Source organism: Symphalangus syndactylus, chromosome 22 (assembly GCF_028878055.3).
Source record: "Symphalangus syndactylus isolate Jambi chromosome 22, NHGRI_mSymSyn1-v2.1_pri, whole genome shotgun sequence".
In the NCBI taxonomy this organism is placed as follows: domain Eukaryota; kingdom Metazoa; phylum Chordata; class Mammalia; order Primates; family Hylobatidae; genus Symphalangus; species Symphalangus syndactylus.
The window spans coordinates 68,235,001-68,256,989 of NC_072444.2; the positions used below are offsets into that span (position 1 = coordinate 68,235,001).

General features: G+C 38.4%; 1 protein-coding gene across 6 annotated transcripts in view; it reads left to right on the top strand.

Annotated features, from left to right (window-relative positions):
* ARHGAP15 (Rho GTPase activating protein 15) overlaps positions 1–21,989 on the top strand; it is a 638,954-nt gene that overhangs the window by 348,482 nt on the left and 268,483 nt on the right. For all 6 annotated transcript variants that reach the window (XM_055261923.2, XM_055261924.2, XM_063631362.1 and 3 more), the window contains one exon: positions 14,858–14,980. In XM_055261923.2, coding sequence (XP_055117898.1) covers positions 14,858–14,980 — 123 coding nt within the window. The remainder of the gene's footprint in view (positions 1–14,857; positions 14,981–21,989) is intronic.

Below are 21,989 nucleotides of genomic sequence, written 5' to 3' on the forward strand. Positions count from 1 at the left end.
CTTTTTATCCTTATTATGCAGATGAGGAGACTGGGATCCCGGGAAGTTAAGTCACACACTTGCTAAGTGGTAGACCCAGGACTCAAAATTAGATTTTTTAATGCACAAGCCTGTGTGCTTTCCACCACACATGTTGCTCTGATACTATTCAATTATTAAACATTTTTATTGGTCACCACTACATGCTAAGCTTGATGACAGACAGTGTAGGAACCACCATTAAACTCCAAACTAGAACATGAAGACCCACCTCACCCCACCTTCGGCCTCACCTCCAGTGTGCATTTTCAACAACACTTTATTTCTTGCAGCCATGAAATGAGAAAAGGAATATTTTTGCCAAACCATCACATGACCCAGAGAAATTCTCAGTTGGCCGTTGACTCACAATGGAGCAATAAATTTCCATTTTCCTTTACAAGGGCCCACCCATGCTCCATGTTTCTGTCCCCCTCTGCTTTCCTTAGCCATTGCATTCCCCAGCACTTGTTCGTGTTTTCACACTAACGTTCACAGGTGGCCTTTTCTTTTTTCTGTTGTGCCGGAGTGCAAACAGCTAAACTTTCTTTCTGATGACTAAGTGAAGGAAATATTTCCTGGTGGATATTTCCTAACTGAACTGCTTGACAAAAATGGGGAGGGAGTCAGATCCTGCCAGAATATTCCCCTTTTACTCTTGGTTCTGCTTTGACAGTTTGGAGGATTAAGGGACAACAATGACAGTAGTTCTTGTTATTAGCCATGTCTTACCGTGTCTTTCTCACCATTCACAGTGTCCCTGTTGGAATAAATGCTGATGACTACATCTGTTGTATTATTTAAAGTAGATCTTTAAGTCGAAATGAGGATGTATGCGCACTGCCTCATTTTGAGTTTGCTTAATGTTTCCAGCCATATTTTAGAAATAAATCCCAAATGCTTTTTTGCTAAGTGCATTTTCCTTTCGATTTTAAACCTATGTGTATTTTAAAGGTCATTTAATCTGTGCATTTCCAATTCCTCCAGTCTTAAATCATCACTGTGTTATTTTATGTAAGAGGTACTTAATGTCTCAAGAAGCTTTTGGAGGCCTTTAAAACCCAAAGACTTTTCTTTTCCAAGACCAGAAGTTCCATTTTGTCAAGAGTAAACAAGCCTGAAGAAGACCAAAATCTCAGCCCGTTCAATAGTCCAAAAGTTCAAGTTTCAGAGGGGTTGGAATTTGGCGAAATGAATTTTCCCATCCGTAGCTCAATCCTCTATATTCCCTCCTAGCTTAGGCTGAAACACATGGAAAGTATATCCAGCAGTCACTCTTCTCAGTGACATCTGCATCTGTAGGGGTGTCCTGGCATTCAGCAACAAAATCCTCTTCCCCCAGGGAAAAGGAAGACTCAAAACCCCAAATAATAATAATCTATTACAGATTTCAGGTTACCAAAAGTTACAGAAATGGATAAAAGCAAAACATTTAGCATTGCTACATGTCAAAAGGAAGGCTACTGTAATCACCCCCCACCCTTGAGGCATGTATTTTTCAGGTTATTATGTATAATTATGCATACAAATTTAAATATATTTCCATATTATATTCAAAACTGCCCAATTCTAAAAAAAGTAGGATAAAACAAAATTAATTGATGGCAATTACTGCATTTAGATTTAAATCTAAAATTCCTGGTTACTGGAAGAATTGGGCCAGTAGTGGGCACCTCGAATAACAGAACTGTCTCCTCTAGGAACATTCTTCTGGATTTAGGAACAGTGTTTCTCTAAAATTAAATGTGAGATTAGAGAGGCATAAAGAGGTGCTGACAGAAAACCAGAAATGGTGATTAAGAAATTTGGATTGAACCTTTATTTCTTACTACGTGGCCTTAACCAAATGACTTAAACAATTTGGGCGTCTTTTTCTTCATCTGAAAAGCTAGGCGCATTCACTCCATGCTCTCTCAAGTTCCCTCCAGATTTAATATTTCATGTTTCTGAGACTCCAACATGAACTGTGCCCAAGAATGGGGTTATCTCACGGTCAACAACAGAAAAAAGCTTGGCAATTTGATTACAATTAACTCATTTAGGAAAGAAGTAAAATATTTGGGATAACACTGGAGTTTTGGCAGTAAGTAAATCTCCCATCACAATTTTTTAATGGAAGGAAGAGTTAATCCAAACGGGTGGCTGGAAGCAGAAAGTAGTTCCATTTGTCACACACATGGTGACCACCGTCACCATACAGAACCCCAGAGGGATTTCAAAATGGACAACACATAAAACAGCCTATATCCAGACCACATCAAGTGTCAGAATGATGTGGATCTTTGTGGGACTTTTTCTAGTTTTCTCTCCTTCTTTAGAAATGTATGTTATGAATTATGATTATTGCAATAGAGCCAAGTATTCACCGGGCTCCAGCTAGATCTTGTTTAGTGAGCATAAGCTCCCTGCCAGCTGCAAACTGCAGCTGTCTGTCAGCATTTGTGAGGACAAACCACCCCACTATCCCTGATCACTTAGCCGTAGACGACATACTGTGTCCTCAGATCTGCTCAGAGCACCCCTTGCATTTTCAATACACTTCCTGTGGGGGAGGGCTTCGGTGCTTCGCACGCACATTTTGGAGCAAATAGCTTGAATCTTATGTCAAAATGATGCTTTTAATAGAGGGTTCTGTCCCAACAAAACTATTCCGTGAGAGACTCACTGACTCTGGCCTGACATTCCCGGATATTCGATGTCCTGAAAAAGGCAAGGGAGGCTTCCACTCTGACAACCAACTGTTCCTCAAGACACAGTGGGCCCTACAGAAGGTGCCAAGAGCATGGGCCCCAGGCCAGGAACCTGTCTTACAGCTGAGGAATGTGGGGGTAGGAAGGCTATGGCAAAGGGGTGAAGCCAGAGGAAGGGCATAGCCCAGGGTGCCCAGAGCAGTCATCCTTCTGGGCCATAGCTTAGAGCCAGAGACAAGACTCAAAGGAATCCTTATTTCAGGACAAATCATTGTCTAGAACATTCAAGTAAACTTGGAACTCCGCAGTTTCAGAGCGGCTTTGAAGGATGATACATTTTTCTCAACTCTCATTTGCCAGCTCCTATGCAATTTATTTTTCTTTAAATTGCCAGGCATGCTCAGAATGGGAGAGAAACTGGCAGCACCACACCAGATTTAATTAAAGCATTGGTGGAGCTAACCAAGAGTCTCCCCTGTTTTTATCAAAAGTGACTCATGTGGGTGAGAAAAATCCTTTTTAGAGGGGTGCCAATTTCAGGAATACCCTGAGAATTACCCTGAGAATTTAGGAATACTCTGCTTTTTCCAGACACTTGTATGCAGTAAACTTGGGGCTTCTTAAAGGATAAAAACTATTGCTGAAGTTTCTTTGGGCTCTGGGGTACTTCTGAAACACTCCAAGAAGCCTGAGGTATGATCCCCTAGTACTTGTGGAAAGGACTTCTTTGAAACATGTTTAATAATAATATTTTCAAGTAAAAAAAAAATCTGGAATTCTTCCTACTCATGGGGGTATTGTGAGAATGTTCTTTGTTATGTAAGAGTACTGTTTCAGTAAGAAATGTGTCCCCTTGGGAAGAAAGGCACAATGCAAATTCAAATTAATAATAAAACTGTACAATATGTAGCATATGCCCAAAGTTGGCTTAAGTCACACAATGAAGAAAACATTCTAAGGTTTGGGAAAAGACTCAGCCCTATGCATATGTGTGTGTGGAGCTGTATGTGTTTATGGGCAGGAGAGCACTGACCCAACATAAACACTTTCTTTCCCACAACTTAAACATACACACAATACTTAAAATAGTTTCTTTCAGGGGTAGAAACCATGAGAGTCACAGGGTCATTAAACAATAGCAAAGCTCTGTTAGTCCATGATATTTCCTTATTCAAGAGGATTATAAAATAAAAACAAAGATTCTGCAAAGAATTGATATTTTGCAAACAAATAGCAACTTACAGTACAAGAGTATTTGGATTGCTAAGTACCTTCACTTCTTTCTGTGTTGCTGTTTGCTGCTTCATTGTGAAACCTTTTTGCTGGATGTGTTACATGCGATGAGCTTGGGTGTTGTAATAAACAGAGAGGAAGGCTGCAATAATGTATTTCAGTTAGGAAGAAGCACTTGAAAGAAATTGGTTTTGCTATACACATGATGTGAGCCAATCAATAGTGGTTTAGTCTGACAAGCCCTGTCAATATCCATTGTCACAGTTCAGAAAGTCGTTAATGGATAGTTCTTCAAAACTCAATGATTTTAACACATGTTCAGAGTCTTGAAATACACTCTACCTGGCAGAAATTAATCACAGGTAACTCTTGGGAAGTATACAAGCGTTTTTTAATGAGAGCCAAATCATTTACACACACACACATGCTCACACACACACACTCACACATACGCACACATTTACGGCAGCTAAGGGTATAATCTAACAATAACAGATGCATAGTGAATGCTCAGTAAATGTGGAAAAAGTGAGAGACACTGGGATGGAGGCTGAGAAGGGTCCTTTTTATACACCTGTCCTGTAAACTTAATGATTTTACAGTGGTGATGATGATGCAGGAAGCCTATCATATTTTAATTATTAATCATATTTTAATCATTAATATTAATCTATTAAGATTAATAATAGCTTCTGTTAACTACATATGTATTATACATTAGACATTGAGCAGGATGTTTTTCCTATATCAGAACATTTAACATATACAAAAATCCTTGGCATGGATATTATTATCCCCATCTAACAGATGATATAATACAGGCACAAACAACTGACATAACTTGAATAAGATACAATGTTAAGTGACAGAGTTGGAATTCAAAATCCGAAGCCTATATTATTCAAAAGAGAAAGAATGGGTAGGAGAGAAAGGAACACACTTGAAAAGAAAGAAAGAAAGAAAGAAAGAAATGGCATGAGCAATTGGAAGGAAGCGTATCAATGGTTCTTATCTGCTTTTCCCCAAGTCCTGATCCTGAATTCTTATACTCAGTTCCTGTGAAGCAATCAGGAACAAAACAAGCCTCTGAGCTCTGGGGTTGGGCATAGAGAAGAATGGGATTTCCTGGTTTGGCTGAAAGAAGAACTAAGAAGTTTGCAGAAGTGAATGTGTTCACTTACCCTGTTGTGGGCTAAGTGTGTGTCTGAAAAAGATTGTGTGAGGGCAGGGGTAAAATTGAAAGACACAGCTAGGTTGCTAGCCATTTTTGCCTGAAAGGAACTCCCATTTCCCACCTATATCTCTCCTTCTGTGTTCATTGTTGTCTTGCTGCATAGGGCAATCTGGAGCATGGTGAGTGATTTGTCTTCTGCCCAGTATGTCTCCTTGCAGCAGAACTCAATTCATGTCCATGGTGGTTACAGTTCTGTCGTACCCAGATGTATTCTTCAACTGTTCTCATTGGCAATCCAGAGAGTATTCAGCCACCAGCTCCACTGTGGTCCCATGATTCACTCATCTCACCTAAGATGACTTTTTCTTTCTCAGCCATACAATGGTACACACCACAGGGATAGTTTCAGTAATCAGTTCATGTAAAGCAGATGATTTAAGACCTTAGGTTGCAAGTACTTGAGTATGGTGAGGCAAGGGGGTGGGGGACATTACCATCTCTCTATGTCCTTAGACACAGTGACAGCATTGCCACTCAGATGGACAGGCAGGGCCTTAGGGCAGGGAATCAGACACCACCCGAGTTGTGGTTCTGCCACTGATTTGCTACATGGCTTAACTTCTCTGAACCTCAGATTTCTAATCTGTGAAATGGATAATAATGGAACCTACCATATTGATAAGGATTAAATGAAATCTAATGTGTTTAGTAAATTCCTTATTATATAGCAAATAACTTCAAAATATTAGTCATTATTATAAATATGACATTAGAATAATCCGATTGTCTAGCAAAAGTGGAAATTAAGACTATTTTAGAAGAATTATATATAACTTATAATCTAAGAAACATTTTCCCACTTCTTAACTATTGATTATTTGGCTTTAAGACATTTCTCAAACTACCTGCACGTGTCATATAGGTTTCTCTGTCCTGGCTGAAAATTTTGTTTGGAAAATTAAGGATACATTATAGCATATTCTTTACTAAGGATACCTTGTAACATACACAGTCCAGAAATTTAGAGATTTAAGTAAGAAGCCTCAGAGTTACTCTATGTTACTCCCCTCTATACCTGCCCAGAATTTCTCTTTACAGGCATTTTTACAAATGTGCAAACAAAGACGTACATATGATATACAGTGGTAGCTCTCACTATGTATGTATACATGGAGAGAGTATTTAAATGCCGCCCAACTGAAATACTGCTAATGATGGTTCAGAATCTGAGTCCATACATCAGTACTAAAATATCCAATACTCTTATATATGCATGTATTTTATTCTCCAACTTGACTTACTTTTTTGCAGAAATGTAAGTGTTAATTTCCTAGAAGGCAGAGGCTATTACCTCTCTGGTGGAATTACCACGCCTACAACTCTTTTGCTTTTTGGGTTTTTTTCTCTTTTATGGACTGACGTTCACATTTATATTTAAGGCTCTTCTCACTTGATTTGGCTGTGGCCTGTTTTCTATCACTAGAAGAGAACCCATTCCTGTATTTAATATACAATCTTTCCTCATGGAAAACATATTTCTGCTTCACAGTGCCCTTTGTGTGGATTGATGCCCTGTGTTATTTTCTTCTTTTTTTTTTTTAGTAATTCAGCTTTCAAAATCAGCTACTGCCTTAGCTCAATAACCACTCACTTTATTAGCAAATTTATCAAAGTTTTGAACAGCTCTCAAGTGACAAAGTTTTACTGACACTATATCAAGTCATAAGAAGCCAAGTTAAAATATATAGTCAATAGAAGAATGTCTAAATGATCTGAATCTTTACATTTTACACTGTATCTCATTCTGTTTCAGGAAAAAAAAAAGTCATTGTGTTTCTCTACATACAAGATAGGTTTTGCTGTTTAGATATATTTTCCCTCTTTTTATTGTTTTTCTGAAAATGTAGTATTTTCATAACCTGTGATGCAAAAAAAAAGTCATTAAACTCTGGCTTATAAAAAGAAACCAGATAAATCTATAGTGGAAGGGAAATTAAACATCGTGATGGTATACTTAATATTTGCAGTATGGGATTGAACTTATCATCAATCATCATTACTACCATTAAAAGTTCTCACTATGAAACCCAAAGCTGTGCTAAGTGCTATAACAAAAAGAGTTGAAACAAAACACCCTGCCTTACACTATAGAAATACATTATCAGTGTAGATACACCTAAGATGTAGTACGAGCAAAATAAAAATACTAAGTCTATACATGAAAAGACAGTGAAGAATTTACATCATAGACAAATGCATTAGAAGTAGAAGACATGGATACACACATTCCTGAGAAAAGTAGCCATGAAATTTTCCTATGGCTGAATTGACAGTAGATGCCAGCTCTTGACTGATATCAAAAATACAAAAATGTGGTTAGATTTAACTATTTAAAGTTGGCAATGCAGTCTAAAAGTAAACATTTTCATTGTATGAATTTTCACTTCTCCTTAAATGGGTAGAGAGCATGAATATTAATCATTGAATAGGTGATGTGTACACACCCTTCTGTTAGGAATCTAATTGTCTATTTTGTATTTCCACAACGTCTAAGTGGGAATTAAGTGGTTAAAACTGAGCACTGCAGTTAAAATGCCCAGCATTCCCTCTTTCAATTATTTCCAGATTTAATCATGATTTGTGTTTTGAGCAAGTCACTTAAAGTTTCAATAACTTAGTTTTTCAGGCTGCCAGTTGGGGTTTGAAATTATGACTTCTATTTACACTGAGCAAGTGAAAAAAAGAGATATTAAATGACCAACAGTACATGAAGCCCAAACTTACCCTTTCTGCCCACTCTGACATAGGGAGTTAGTGCAAAGTTCTGGGAGCTCTAAAACCACAGGCTGGGGAAAGCAAAGCAGTATTTATTACAGCCCCGTGAATTAGCACAAGCGTGAATGCCCTGGAAAGGAATCAACAGGAGGCTGGAAACAAATGTAATAAACTTGATTTCTTTTTTTCAATCAATTTGGGATAAGGTGTTCTTATTTATGTAATTTGGAAAGTAGTTAAGCAGGGTAATTCCAATACAAGAAGTTTGTGTTGGAAAATGTGAGTGGAGATAATTCAGTACTTTGTTATGTAATCCCTATGATGGTGTGAGAAGAGTTTTGGAACCTCTGGGGATTAAGAGCCTGACATAACCTTATTTTGTCATTTTTTTTCTTTGATTTCCTGCTGTGAATACTGCAGTGTGGTAAGATAATGGCACTAAAGCTACTGTTGCCAGCTTTGCCCTTGATGTCCTTTTGGAATTGAATTGAAATGTTTAGAGCTCTTAGCTGCTAACAAAACTACCTGCCTACACCGATGTTGATCCCAATGTCAAACCTCACCAATAAAATGAGAACAAGTAGAATAGAAAGCTGTGTGTAATAGCTTTTCTGAAGGATAATGACTCCGCTTTCCTTTAGCAACATTTCTGAAATGTTGGCTGTCCCAGCATTTCCAAATTTCAAAAAAAATAATAACAACATGTAATCGTAACATGGGAATACCGCGAGAACAGCAGTTTGGCAGGAAAAGAAGGTATTTCAAAATAAGGTCCCCAGAAAGAGATGTTCTGGCAGATGCACAATTTTGGATCATATTATCCAAACCGTTGAATTCTGGAAGATTTGGGGGTTTTCTTTTGTGGTTCCCATACCCTAAATGGGAGTAGATGTTCATCGTCCATCCAAAGGGCGTTGTTTCCCCTTTCTGTTACTAAAGTGAGAAAATAAGTATTCTAAGGGCACCCATTACAGTAAGCATTCATAGCTCTGGAGGTGATTTTTAATACCATAATAGCTGTGTCAGGCATAAAACTTGTGTTGGGCTAATGCCTATTCTCATATGTAATACTATTAACTGAAGATCGTCTTAGAAAGCCCACTATCCTAACATCTTAGAAAGCCCAGAATTCTAACTCCCCTCTGGTGAGAGCAGTTTTAGCACCAATTAAGTCTCTCAACTGGTTAAGAATGGTATTTAAAGCTAATGCCTTTGGCCTGTGTGTTGAGATTTAAATTGTCTATTGTTATTGAAAATTCTCAGTCTTTGAAAAACATTCTATTCAGGCTTGACAGAAAAGATCTCCAATAGAAAAAGCAGAGGAAAACATAAAGGAAATATAAGTAAATTCTAGAATACCTGGAAAGCTAGTACATTTCAGGTTAAGGTTAATGTTTATGGAGGTAAAAATACCTAGGATTAAGAGTGATTGCTCTAGTCTCTTATTCAAATCAGATTAAATGTTTTAGAGTTTAAACCCATATCTCTTTTGGCTCTATTTATTTTCAAGTAAAAACTCAAAGTAGGAATGGAAAAAAAAACTACTCATTGGCTTAACATAAATCTTTAAACTGCAGGAAGCTTCACCCTCAAAAAGTAGTTGAATCTCGGAGGGAAAAGAAAAGGCTGAATTCTATTTTTCATAAATGATGGATTATTGTACCACACTGTGTATTTTCCAGTAAAGTGTCCTTTTATTTGCACTATGTGATTACAAGTTTCTAAAAGTATGTGTGGGGTCACTTGGGTGCTGTGGGAAAATGGAAGGAACACTGTTCTGTTAAAATCAGTAGTGAAATCAGAAGCAAACTATGTCCCGATTATCACAGGCATGTGTTTAAATTTTGCTTTCCTTAATTGGTTATGTTGTATTTACTTAAAATGAACAATTTGGCAAGTTTTTCTCCCTTGACAACAGAAAAGCATAAACTGTTTTATAAGTTTGGCTGTTAAAATCAGATTTGTAAACCACAATATTCAAAGACTTTTACTGCTGTTTACAGGGTCCCAGTGATGGACCTTGCTTTATATCCATGCACTTCTTAACATTTTTATTTTGTATTTATAGTGCTTTCAAGTTATTTGGTTAATAAAAAGTATGCTATATATTATAGTCATCTATTGACTTCAACTTCTACATAACTCTTCTTAGAACAAAATGAGTGGAATGAATGATGGCACAGGCCTTGTAATTTGACTTGTCATCTGAGGACAATTATTTATGGCATCAGGAAATGGAAGCTGACGTTGTAGTCTGTCTCCAGGAAAGTAATCATTAGAGGCAACTTTGGAGAGTTTGGCTACATTAAAAACTGTCTCTAATCATGTCCAAGGCTCTGCTAGTTCCTCAGTATGTATGCGAAGGAAACAAGATAAAGCATTTAAAAACATATTTTCATTTTCTTTGAAAAACCAATGCACCTTACACGCATTTCTCACATGTGGAGCCAGATGGTGGTATTGAAGACAATATAATATACATATATATCTCTCTAATTAAGAATACTATCACCAGAATACCTAGGGGAGTTTCAAAAAGATATAACTCACACCGTAATTATTTTCATAATCTAGCATTTATACGTCATGTGTGTATATTTTAATTTGCAAAGTACTTTCTAATGGCATCATTTTTGCTAGTTCCAAATGGAAGAAAAAAAATACCTTGCTTGGCCCTGCATTTCTTGGCATTCTATCATGGGAAATGGCAAGGTTTTTGAGGTGAGACCAGAAATAGAAAATATTACTTTTGTAACCTGTGAAAACTTAGATTGATTATTCTGTGCCATTCCAAAGATGGACTTCAAACCAAAATTGCCCCGAGGCAGAGTTATTCTGAAGGATGTTAAGTGTTTCTTCAGTCTCCAACACTAGAATCCAGACCTATGGGACTTTGACTACAGCTGTCAGTTGAAGCAGATCATACATGACTGGTGGTCACTGCAATGACTGGACCTAGAAGGAAAGTTGATAGGATAGCACATAAACACACTTTGTTAAGATGCTCAGAATGACTTTTCCAACTGAACAATTTTGAATTCGTTAATGGCTGATATTCAAGGTCTTGTAAAAGCAATTTTTGTTTGCTTGGGTTCTCAGGGCACTTGATATTTCTCCAAAATGACCTGAGGTCAATCCCTCCTCTTAGATCCTTTAATCTCTTACATCTCCATTTGATTCCTTACTGTGCTGCATTATAATTACACAGGCCAGTCAGGCGGCCGTGGCGGCTCACACCTGTAATTCCAGCACTTTGGGAGGATGAGGCAGGAGGATCACTTGAGGCCAGGAGTTCAAGACCAGCCTGGCCAAAATGGTGAAACCCCACCTCTATTAAAAATACAAAAATTAGGCCAGGGATGTTAGCTCATGCCTGTAATCCCAGCACTTTGGGAGGCTGGGGGTGGGGTGAATCACTTGAGGTCAGGAGTTTGAGACCAGCCTGGCCAACATAGTGAAACCCCATCTCTACTAAAAATACAAAAATTAGCTGGGCATGGTGGTGCTCACCTGTACTCCCAGCTACTCAAGAGGCTGAGGCATGAGAATTGCTTGAACCCGGGAGGCAAAGTTTGCAGTGAGCCAAGATCGTGCCACTGCACTCCAGCCTGGGCAACAGGGTGAGACTCCGTCTCAAAAAAAAAAAAAAAAAATAGCCAGGGTTAGTGGCACATGCCTGTTATCCCCGCTACTCGGGAGGCTGAGGCACAAGAATCACTTCAATCTGGGAAGTGGAGGTTGCAGTGAGTTGAGATTGTGCCATTGCAACCCAGCCTAGGTGACAGGATAATGATTGTCTCAAAAATAAATAAATAATAAAAATAAAAATAAATAACACAGGCCATATACACTTTATCCACAACAATTAAACCCAGCACTGCCATGTATAGAGTAGGTGGTCAATTTGTGTTTATTTTTTATTATCTTCCAGCACTGTCCAACATGAAACAGATGTATAATGTAAAATCTTCTAGTAGCCACATTTTAAAAAGTAAAAAGAAACAATTTAATAAGATATTTTATTTAGCAGAAAATATCCAAAAATCATCATTTCAACATATGGCTCAAACTGCATGTCAAGTGTTCAATAGCCCCAAGTGACCAGTGGCTAGTACATTGGATAGCACAAGTCTAAAGCAGTGCTTTTCAAACTATTGAGATACACAGAGACAATCATACTTGTATAACACACTGGTGGAAACTGCTCATAGCCCAAGAATATACAGTACAACTGCCCCAAGGACTCAGGCTATCTTGGTCCTGCCTAAATTACCCTGAGAGCTGAAGAGATCTGCTAACTCTCAGACCTATAGTACCCATTTTTTAAAGTTTAATTTTTTAAAAAAATTTTAATTTCCAGGATACATGTGCAGAGTGTACAGGTTTGTTACATAGGTATACGTGTGCCATGGTGGTTTGCGGCAACTATCAGCCCGTCATCTAGGTTTCAAGCCCCACATGCATTAGGGTATTTGTCCTAATGCTCTCCCTCCCCTTGTCCCCACACTCCGAAAGGCCCTGGTGTGTGTGGTTGTCCTCCCTGTGTCCATTCTTTTGTTTTTTTGTTTTTTGTTTTTGTTTTTTTTTTTGAGACGGAGTCTTTCTCTGTCGCCCAGGCTGGAGTGCAGTGGCGCGATCTCGGCTCACTGCAAGCTCCGCATCCCGGGTTCACGCCATTCTCCTGCCTCAGCCTCCCGAGTAGCTGGGACTACAGGCGCCCGCCACCACGCCCGGCTAATTTTTTGTATTTTTAGTAGAGACGGGGTTTCACTGTGTTAGCCAGGATGGTCTCGATCTCCTGACCTCGTGATCCGCCCGCCTTGGCCTCCCAAAGTGCTGGGATTACAGGCTTGAGCCACCGTGCCCGGCCCCTGTGTCCATTCTTAAAAGCCCAATAGCTGGGAAGCTGTCTACCTTTCTCACGTGATAGTCATTGTACTTTTATTACCAATTCATTTAAAAAATAGATAGCTCATGACAAATACATAGATAGACGGTAGATATGTATGAAATTGTGTATATATACATACACACATATGCTTTTTCTTTTTCTTTTCAGAGTTCTTTTATATTTTCTCAATGTATAGATAGACCTTCCACCGATAAATGAGAACTTCGGATGGCCCTATAATTTTTCCAATCAGTTTAAGGCAATGATCATCAACAGGAAGTAATTCTGTACCCCAGTCTCCACCCTCATGGACCTATGGCAATGTCTGGAGACATTTTTTTTTTATTGTCATAATTAAGGAGGGCGTGCTGCTGGCATATTGTGGGTAGACACCACAGATGGTGTTCCATATCCTACACAGACGACAGGCCTCTACAACAAAGAATTGTCTACCGTAATATGTCAATAGTACAAAATTTGGGAAGCAATACTTTAAAGTAATATAAAGTATTACAGATTTTCAAGTGGCAAGAATTGTCTCAATTTAGTAATATACAGCACCTAGTCCTATGTGATAATCCAAACTTTAATTGAAAAATAAAATTCTACTCTTCTCCCAGCTACGAGATGAGCAGGATATTTTTCTTTTTCTGTCATTCTCAGTCTTGAACTTCACCTTAATTCCCCATTGTGCTAATTCAAGTTTGAGCCTGCTTTGTCGTCAAAGGCAGGGAAAGGAGGATGCAAAAATTCCCTTACTTTGCCAGTTATAGGGAGGTTTCTCACTCCCTGGACCAGGTAGATTTTCAAAAGCATATCTATATTTGTTAAAAAGAATACCTAATAAAGTATCCCAAACCCTCTCATTATGTCAACAATTGAATGAGGGCAGTGGAGCGTTCAGTTAAGATATATATATCTTATCTACAGACACAACAAATTACTATCTGTAATTAATAATAAGACACCTTGGGCCAGGCACAGTGGCTCACACCTGTAATCCTGGCACTTTGGGAGGCTGAGGTGAGCAGATCACTTGAGCCCAGGAGTTCGAGACCAGCCTGAGCAACAAAGTGAGGTCCCATTTCTACCAAAAAAAAAAAAAACAAAAAAAACAAAAAAACAATTAAAAATTAGTCAGGTGTAGCCAGTAGTCCCAGCTACTTGGGAGGCTGGGGTGGGAGGATCATATAAGCCTGAGAGGTTGAGGCTGTAGTGAGCTATGATCATGCCACTACACTCCAGCCTGGGTGACAGAGCAAGACTCTGTCTAAAAATAAGAAGAAGAGGAGGAAGAAGACATCTTGGATGTGTTTAGACTATGCTTAATGAAAACCCAGACCTTATGTATTATATTCATCCCCAAATTCACAGCCTTTAGCATGGAGCCTGATTAGTAGACATTCAGCAAATATTTGTTCAGGAATGAATTTTACACACACCTGACTTTGAAGATAAATCTGAGAATAGGAAGCTGAAGAGCGGGGACTAATGAAGACATGGAAAAAGTTTGAGGCAAATTATGTTTCTGAATTTTACATAGAACTGGTAGTAATTATACATCAATAAGGAGAGTAAGAAATATCTGCTTCAGAAAAATAAATCACTTCAGGTTAATATAGAAAAGAAGATTGACAAAATTATTCAAGCAAGCAGGACCTCCAGAAATGTCTGCTTTAGCTAGGGTTGGTATATAATCATATTTAATTGAAATCAGCAATGCTAAACAGTTGTCTCCTGTAGTTTAGATGAATTTTTCTTTGACCATAATTTTGTGCATAAATACATGGAATTATCCATGTAAACGTTATGTTAAATATAAGGAAATGAAAGTGAAAATAAATTGTGAATATATGGAACTAATCCCATTCTCGTTGTACATTCATGCGGCAACAACAGGACTAATACTTTCATGTGGGCAAATTTTACTCACATGGCTTGTTCTAGACAGAAGAGCCTGAGCTATCAATTCAGGTAGTTGTTTCATAACTACTGTTTTCTATTCAGATTTGCATAAAGTAATAATCATAAAGGAGAAATTTACTGAAAGCCTCTGATTTTTTTTTAAATCTTCAGTGTTCAGACTGCATCACAGTGCTTCCGATACAAGCGACAAAAATCGAGTTAAAAGCAGATTAAAGAAGTTTATTACCCGAAGACCTTCCCTGAAAACTCTGCAAGAAAAAGGACTTATTAAAGGTACAGGTCATTTTATACTTGTACTACAACTGTGATAAATGAATGTGCCTCTGTGTTCATAGCTAATCAGTTCTAAAGGAATATTAGAATATTTTATTCTTCTTAGGTTGCTTATTAAATTTTCTACTCTGTAACAGAGAAGAAAAATAATTGTCCAGAAAACAGATCCTGAGAAAATAAAGGAGGTATCATGGGGCCATTGAACAGTATACCTAGTTTTACCTGCAGAGGATCTGTGTTCTGCACTAGGAACAGAGAAAGGATATCCTAGTGGCCTGTTAGAATGACACCATGTCCTCCTGTGCCTGGGTGGTTCCAGTTCACGCTGGGTTTTAGTAAGTATGAACCAGCACACTTACCAACCCAGCCCTTTTCACTATCAGAAATGTCCTGATTTGGATAAAATGTTATCTGATCATCCTAGTTAGAGTCTGAAGTAAGTGCTCGGAAGACAGTCTAAGACAAACTGGTGTCATGAAAATGTATGAATATTGAGAGCTGGCAGTCTTAAAAACTCAATCCAAACTGAAATAACTAGGTAGTTTTACAAATATATGTAGAGGGCAGAATAGATGATTGTAAGAATAGATGATGGCCACCAATCATGGTCTCTGGCATTAGACTAATTAGATCACCAGTCACTCATTTTGACATTGATCAAGTTACGATCTTCTCTGTGCCTCAGCTTTCTCACTTGTTAAATGGGGATACTTATATACATCATTGAGAGGAATAAATGACATAACCTATGTAAAGCATTCAACAGAGTTTCTGGAACAAAAGTAAATATTCTATGAATGCCCTCTGCTTATTAATATTATTCATTGTTGTTATCACTGTTAGTGTGTCAAATGAAAGGATGAATGGACAGATAGAACCAGTGATTAGTATATTTCTATAACTGGAAATTATCTTACAGAATATACAGACTAAATTGATTCTTTTTAAAAACAAGAAAACATGCATGAAGTTCATTATTCTCTGTATTTTTCAAATTTTCTAGCTTATGTGTATCTTTTGAAAATTAAATATAAGAAAGAATTTGAAATTGGGCGAAAAGAAACTCCTAACCCTCAGAAAAAAGCTGAAAGGCTAAACTTTATAGAAATCGAGAGGTGATTTAATAAGCAATCATTTCACATGAAGAGGGCAAAGCAGCTCCTAATTTCAGCATTACTTAAAAAGATTAGCATTTAAGTAATTTATGATAACTGTTCGATCTATCAGTTTCAATCCATTTTGAAGCAGGTGAACAGATCTGAAAAATTAGCTGGCACTTTGAACCAGTTGTAGAAGGTGAAATTTCATGAAGCAAAAGCATATACATTACTAATAGAATAGAAAATTCTTAGGATTTAAGGGTAAAACTACGACCCTGCTTTAAGTCAGACTTGCCTCAGACTTTTACTCTCTGATGTATAATACTTTTCTGAGTTGTAGACAGTAATTGACCCTCTACAGATTCAACTTCACTAAGTAGTATTACCAGTACCTTCAGTTCTGCCTTAGAATTCATCCTATAGATGATCATTTTCTTGGAAAAGATTCAGTTGCAGGGTTAACTGCCATCTTGAAAAATATAAAACCAGCTAAGCAGCCAGTACTCCTAATTTTACATAACGCCCGAGTTTTTCATGACTGGGACAAAATAAAAGGGGTTTTAATTCAGTGGCAGGGTCTGGCTCCACATGAAATGCTGAAGAATTAATTACTACAGTGTTCTAGAATTGGTCTCAGAAAGCAGTAGGAAAGCTGGATGCCTAATGCAGTTTTCATACTGAAGCAATGGAACCGCTAAACACACTCTGATTCATGCATTTCTTATCTTAGAGCTCCATTAAATTTTCACCATAACTGACCAATGAGTCAGTATTCATTAGTAGGGCTATGGAAAATCTATGTAAAATTCTGATTTGATAAGCTTCCATTGTTGTCTTCAGTGGAATATTTTTCCAAGTACAGATCGAGTTATGCAAATATAGTCACTTCTTGGGCTTGTTTCAGTTTTAGCTATGAACTTTTTTTAAGGCTTTTACTAAGTTTTTTTTTTTTTTTTTTTCCCAACTCAGTAAAAGGCATTAAACCAATTTTTAAAAATACCTGGCTAGTCACACTTAGTACTTTCATCCATTTTTTTCTTACACTTAAGGCAAAGACTTAGAAAAACAATAAAATCAGTATTTTTAATCAGTTAAGAAAAATTACATACAATTAGTGATTAATGGTTAAATGGTTAGTTTTTCCAAGCAAAATGACTTAACTCTTTCAAAGGGAAGAATCATTTAGAAAGAGGAATAATGGCTTTAGAATTGTTCTGCAGCTCATTTGGCCAGATAATCTATATCATACTTTATAAACTATCTAATCTTCCAGATCTGCACAAAAGGCCTCCATTACCAAGGTTCAGGAAAGCTGTGCTTGGCAGTTTGGGCCTTACAATTGTGCTTCCTGAAACCTGGCAGAGATTCTGCAGGGACATGTCAATTTTCTTTTTTTGTTTTTGTTTTTGTTTTGAGACAGAGTCTCGCTCTGTCGCCCAGGCTGGAGTGCAGTGGCGCCAACTCTGCTCACTGCCAGTTCCGCCTCCCGGGTTCACGCCATTCTCCTGCCTCAGCCTCCTGAGTAGCTGGGACTACAGGCGCCGGCCACCACGCCCGGCTAATATTTGGTATTTTTAGTAGAGATGCGGTTTCACCGTATTAGCCAGGATGGTCTCGATCTCCTGACCTCATGATCCACCCGCCTCAGCCTCCCAAAGTGCCGGGATTACAGGCATGAGCCACCACGCCCGGCCGGCCATGTCAATTTTCAAAGTGTTTATTCTTTCATGTAATTCACCAGTAGGTTGAGGAGGCTGGGCTTTATTGAGCACCACAATGGAGGCAGGAAGTGCTAGTATTTTATTGACCCTATAACGCCCATCAGAGTCACGTACACAAAGCACTTAATGTGAAAAGAGAATTACCCCAATATCACACAATCTAAACTCAAGCACAAGCCCTTTCTTTAAAACCTGTTTTATATGTGGTTTCATTAGCTAGAACCTAGACTTGGAAACAGTCACTTGATGGTGCTGTATTTTCTTATTTATTTATTATTTGTTTGTTTATTTATTTTGAGACAGAGTCTCACTCTGTCGCCCAGGCTGGAGTGTAGTGGCATGATCTTGGCTCACTGCAACCTCTGCGTCCCCAGTTTCTAGTGATTCTCATGCTTCAGCTCCTGAGTAGCTGGGATTACAGGCGTGCACCACCATGCCCCACTATTTTTTTTTGTTTGTTTGTTTGTTTTGTTTGTTTTGTTTTTTAGTAGAGATGGAGTTTTGCCATGTTAGCCAGGCTGGTCTTGAACTCCTGGCCTCAAATGATCTGCCTGCCTTGGCCTCCAAAAGTGCTGGAATTACAGGCATGAGCAACTGCACCTGGCCCATATTTTCTAATTTCTTTAATATGACTAAAGAGAAGTACATATTACGATATCAAATAAAGTGGGCCAGAAAAAAATTCTGAATGATTGCTCAATGAAAAGAAATCCTAATAGCTCAGGTAGGTGTAGCAAACATTGTGCCATTGAAGTGGTAGCTTTGGAAAAGTTCTCCAAGGGAATATAAGTTTGCCAAGGAATGGTGAGCCCTTTTTAAATATATGAGTTTATCAACACTGAGCATCTCATTGGGAACAGAACTTGAATCCATTTAACATATAAATTATAGGCAAAAGGGTCCATTTCTGGGTGGTAGGAGTGTTTGTAAATCTCCTTGGCCTGCTTTTGGAACTGAAGTAACAGCTCTTTAGTTTTAGCCAGACTGCCTTATGTAATCTTTCAAATAACAGTATTGACATCCAAGATTAGGTAATACAGTTTTTAGAGAAGATAACCATTGTTTGGCTTTTTAGGAGCAATTAGTATGCCCTTATGTCAAAATAATAGCATCAGAGAGGATTTAGAAATGTTTAGTGTTTAGAAAGTAGTTTCATTCATCCTAATAAGGACAAAACCATACTGGATGGCATTAGTAGAAAGTGAAATTAGTATCATACTACTTATTTTTGAATCAGTATATTATAAAACCTGCTTGAAGAATAAATAGCACACCTCAGGGATTTATGATAAGGAGAAGTGCTTTCCAGCCTCATCTTAGTTTTGCTGCCTAAGAGGTACCACTTTGAACAGTTTCTATTTATAGTTCTGGTGATTGGGTCCATACCTACATCCCTGTTATTTAGGGTGAAAGTTGGTTTGTTTTTTTGTCAATGTCCTTCTTATCTTCAGTGTTGTAATATCTTACTTTTTCAGTCTTAGTACTTCCGGTTTCTGCTGCAATAGGCGTGAATTTTACTCAGCTACACCAAGCCTCATCTTGGGTTTTTTTTTTTTTTTGGAGATGGATTCTCACTCTGTCACCCAGGCTGGAGTGCTGTGGCATGATCTCAGCTCCAGCTCAGTGCAACCCCTGCCTCCCAGGTTCAAGCAATTCTCCTGCCTCAGCTTCCTGAGTAGCGGGGACTACAGGCGCACTCCGCCACACCCGGCTAATTTTTTGTATTTTAGTAGAGACGGGGTTTCATCACGTTGCCCAGCCTAGTCTTGAACTCCTGAGCTAAGGCAGTCCACCCGCTTTGGCCTCCCAAAGTGCTAGGATTATAGACGTGAGCCACCGCTCCTGACCCTACTTGGTTCTTCTACTCGCCAGATACTTATGGTCAAATACAGCTCATCCCACAGTCTCCGTTAGCTTTCTCCACAACTTGCAAGATGCCTGCATCTCTACTTATGTTTCATTAACCCTAGAAAATTGAGCACTAAGCCTCCATTGGTAAGATGAAGAATTTACAGCCACCTTCTCCTCTCATCTCCTCTGCCTCTTCTCTTCTACTTCTACATTGTACAAACTTATTTTATTTTACTTCTTTTTATAAGTATGGCTTATTTATAGGTAAATTTTAAAAGTTACAAAAAAAAGTGGCTGAGCATGGGTGGCTCATGCCTGTAGTCCAAACATTTTGGGAGGCCAAAGGAGGAGGACTGCCTGAGGTCAAGGTTCAAGATGAGCCTGGGCAAGATAACGAGACCCTGTCTCTCTACAAAAAGTGAAAAAAGTTAGCCAGGCATGGTGATGCATGTCTACAGTCCCAGCTACACAGGAGACTGAGACGGAAGGATTGCTTGAGCCCAAGAGGTCAAGGCTGCGGTGAGCTATGATCACATGACTGCACTCCAGCCTGGGTGACAGGGAGACTCCCTTTCTTAAAAATCAATCGTCCGGGCACGGTGGCTCACGCCTGTAATCCCAGCACTTTGGGAGGCAAAGGCGGGCGGATCACGAGGTCAGGAGACAAAGACCATCCTGGCTAACATAGTGAAACCCCGTCTCTACTAAAAAATACAAAAAAATTAGCCAGGCGTGGTGGCGGGCGTCTGTATTCCCAGCTACTCGGGAGGCTGCAGCAGGAGAACGGCGTGAACCCCTGAGGTGGAGCTTGCAGTGGGCCAAGATCACACCACCGCACTCCAGCCTGGGCGACAGAGCCAGACTCTGTCTCAAAAAAAAAAAAAACAAAAAAACAATCAATTAATCAATCAACATTCATACTATTATGCTTTCATAAGGTTGTTTACTGTAGCACCACATAGACTACCTTTCCTGTACTTATAATAACATAACTCCTGTGACTCTCAAAGGGTAAGGCCCCTGATGATTGTGGAAAAACTCTCCTATCTTTTACATTTGAGGGATATATTAACAGTTTTATGCTGTTTCATGTTACCTCCATGGTTTTTTCGTATTTTGGACTAAATGGTGAAAAAAAAAACAATAATCAGCTTTATTTTAGTCATGTAAATACTATCAAATCTTTGGCCAAGTTATATGCCAGATTGGATGAACATATCCACGGGTGGCATGCTGTGAATTATGGGCCACTCCCTTTATACTGTTCTTGCTTTCAAACCTTATGCTCTATCATTTGCTTATAATCATACTTTTAGTTTGATTCATTTTTCCATTTTGAATTTCCTGCACAGATTTCTTCCCCTACCCAGAGTTTCATTTCTTGTGTTCTGGGCCTTTATGTCATTATGTGCTTTCGTTCTCTCAAACTGTCCGTGTATTCTAGTCTGCCACTCCTTGCTTTTTTCCCCTGAATATCTTCTTCTACAGCCCTTTCAGCCTCTTTCTCCAATCTGCACTGATTGCTCTCCAGCTGATTGCCCTATGATTTCCTTCCACTGCTCCTCTGTGTTGGATCCACTGTCTTTGGGATCCCATGCCTTCCCTTCTATTACTCTTTAACAGTTTCCATGAACCCATTTGGAAAGCATGAGTCCTCAACGGTCTAAAAACTACCTTCAGTATGCCCACACACTCGATCAGTAGCTTAGTTGGGTATAAAATTCCATTGCCTGTCCAACACTGAGTTGCAGATTCCCCTCTTAAAATTGGTTTGCTTGTATCATTGTTACTTTGAATTTCTCTCTCTCAAAATCATTGGGGGGTTTTGGTCTTTATTTTGAGATTCTGGAATCAAGATAATGTATATAGTGGACAGGATTTTTACATTTTATTCTGCTTGGCCCTTAATTTTAAGAATTACGATTCTTTAGTGCTGGATTTTTTATATTTTTGTTATTGCATTGATACATTCCTCCCACCTATTTTCTCTGTTTCCTATTCTGAGATCTTTTTTATGTGATCATTAGATCATCTGAATTGATGGTTTCATTCAGTGTTATCTTTTCTCAAATTTTGAAAGAATTCTGTTTTGTTCCCCAGTATTTACATTATTTTACCTTTAGCAATCATGTTTTCAATTTTCTAGATTTGTTTCCCATTCTTCTTTTTTTGCACATCTCATTTCTCACATACCATGAAAACAAAAACTGTGTTGACCACTCTACTCCTATACAATAGTGAGGATGACACATAGAACTCAATAAATATTTGATAATTGAATAAATAGGAGAAGTAGATATTTTTTAAAAGCTATCTGAGGACATAGATTAGAATTTG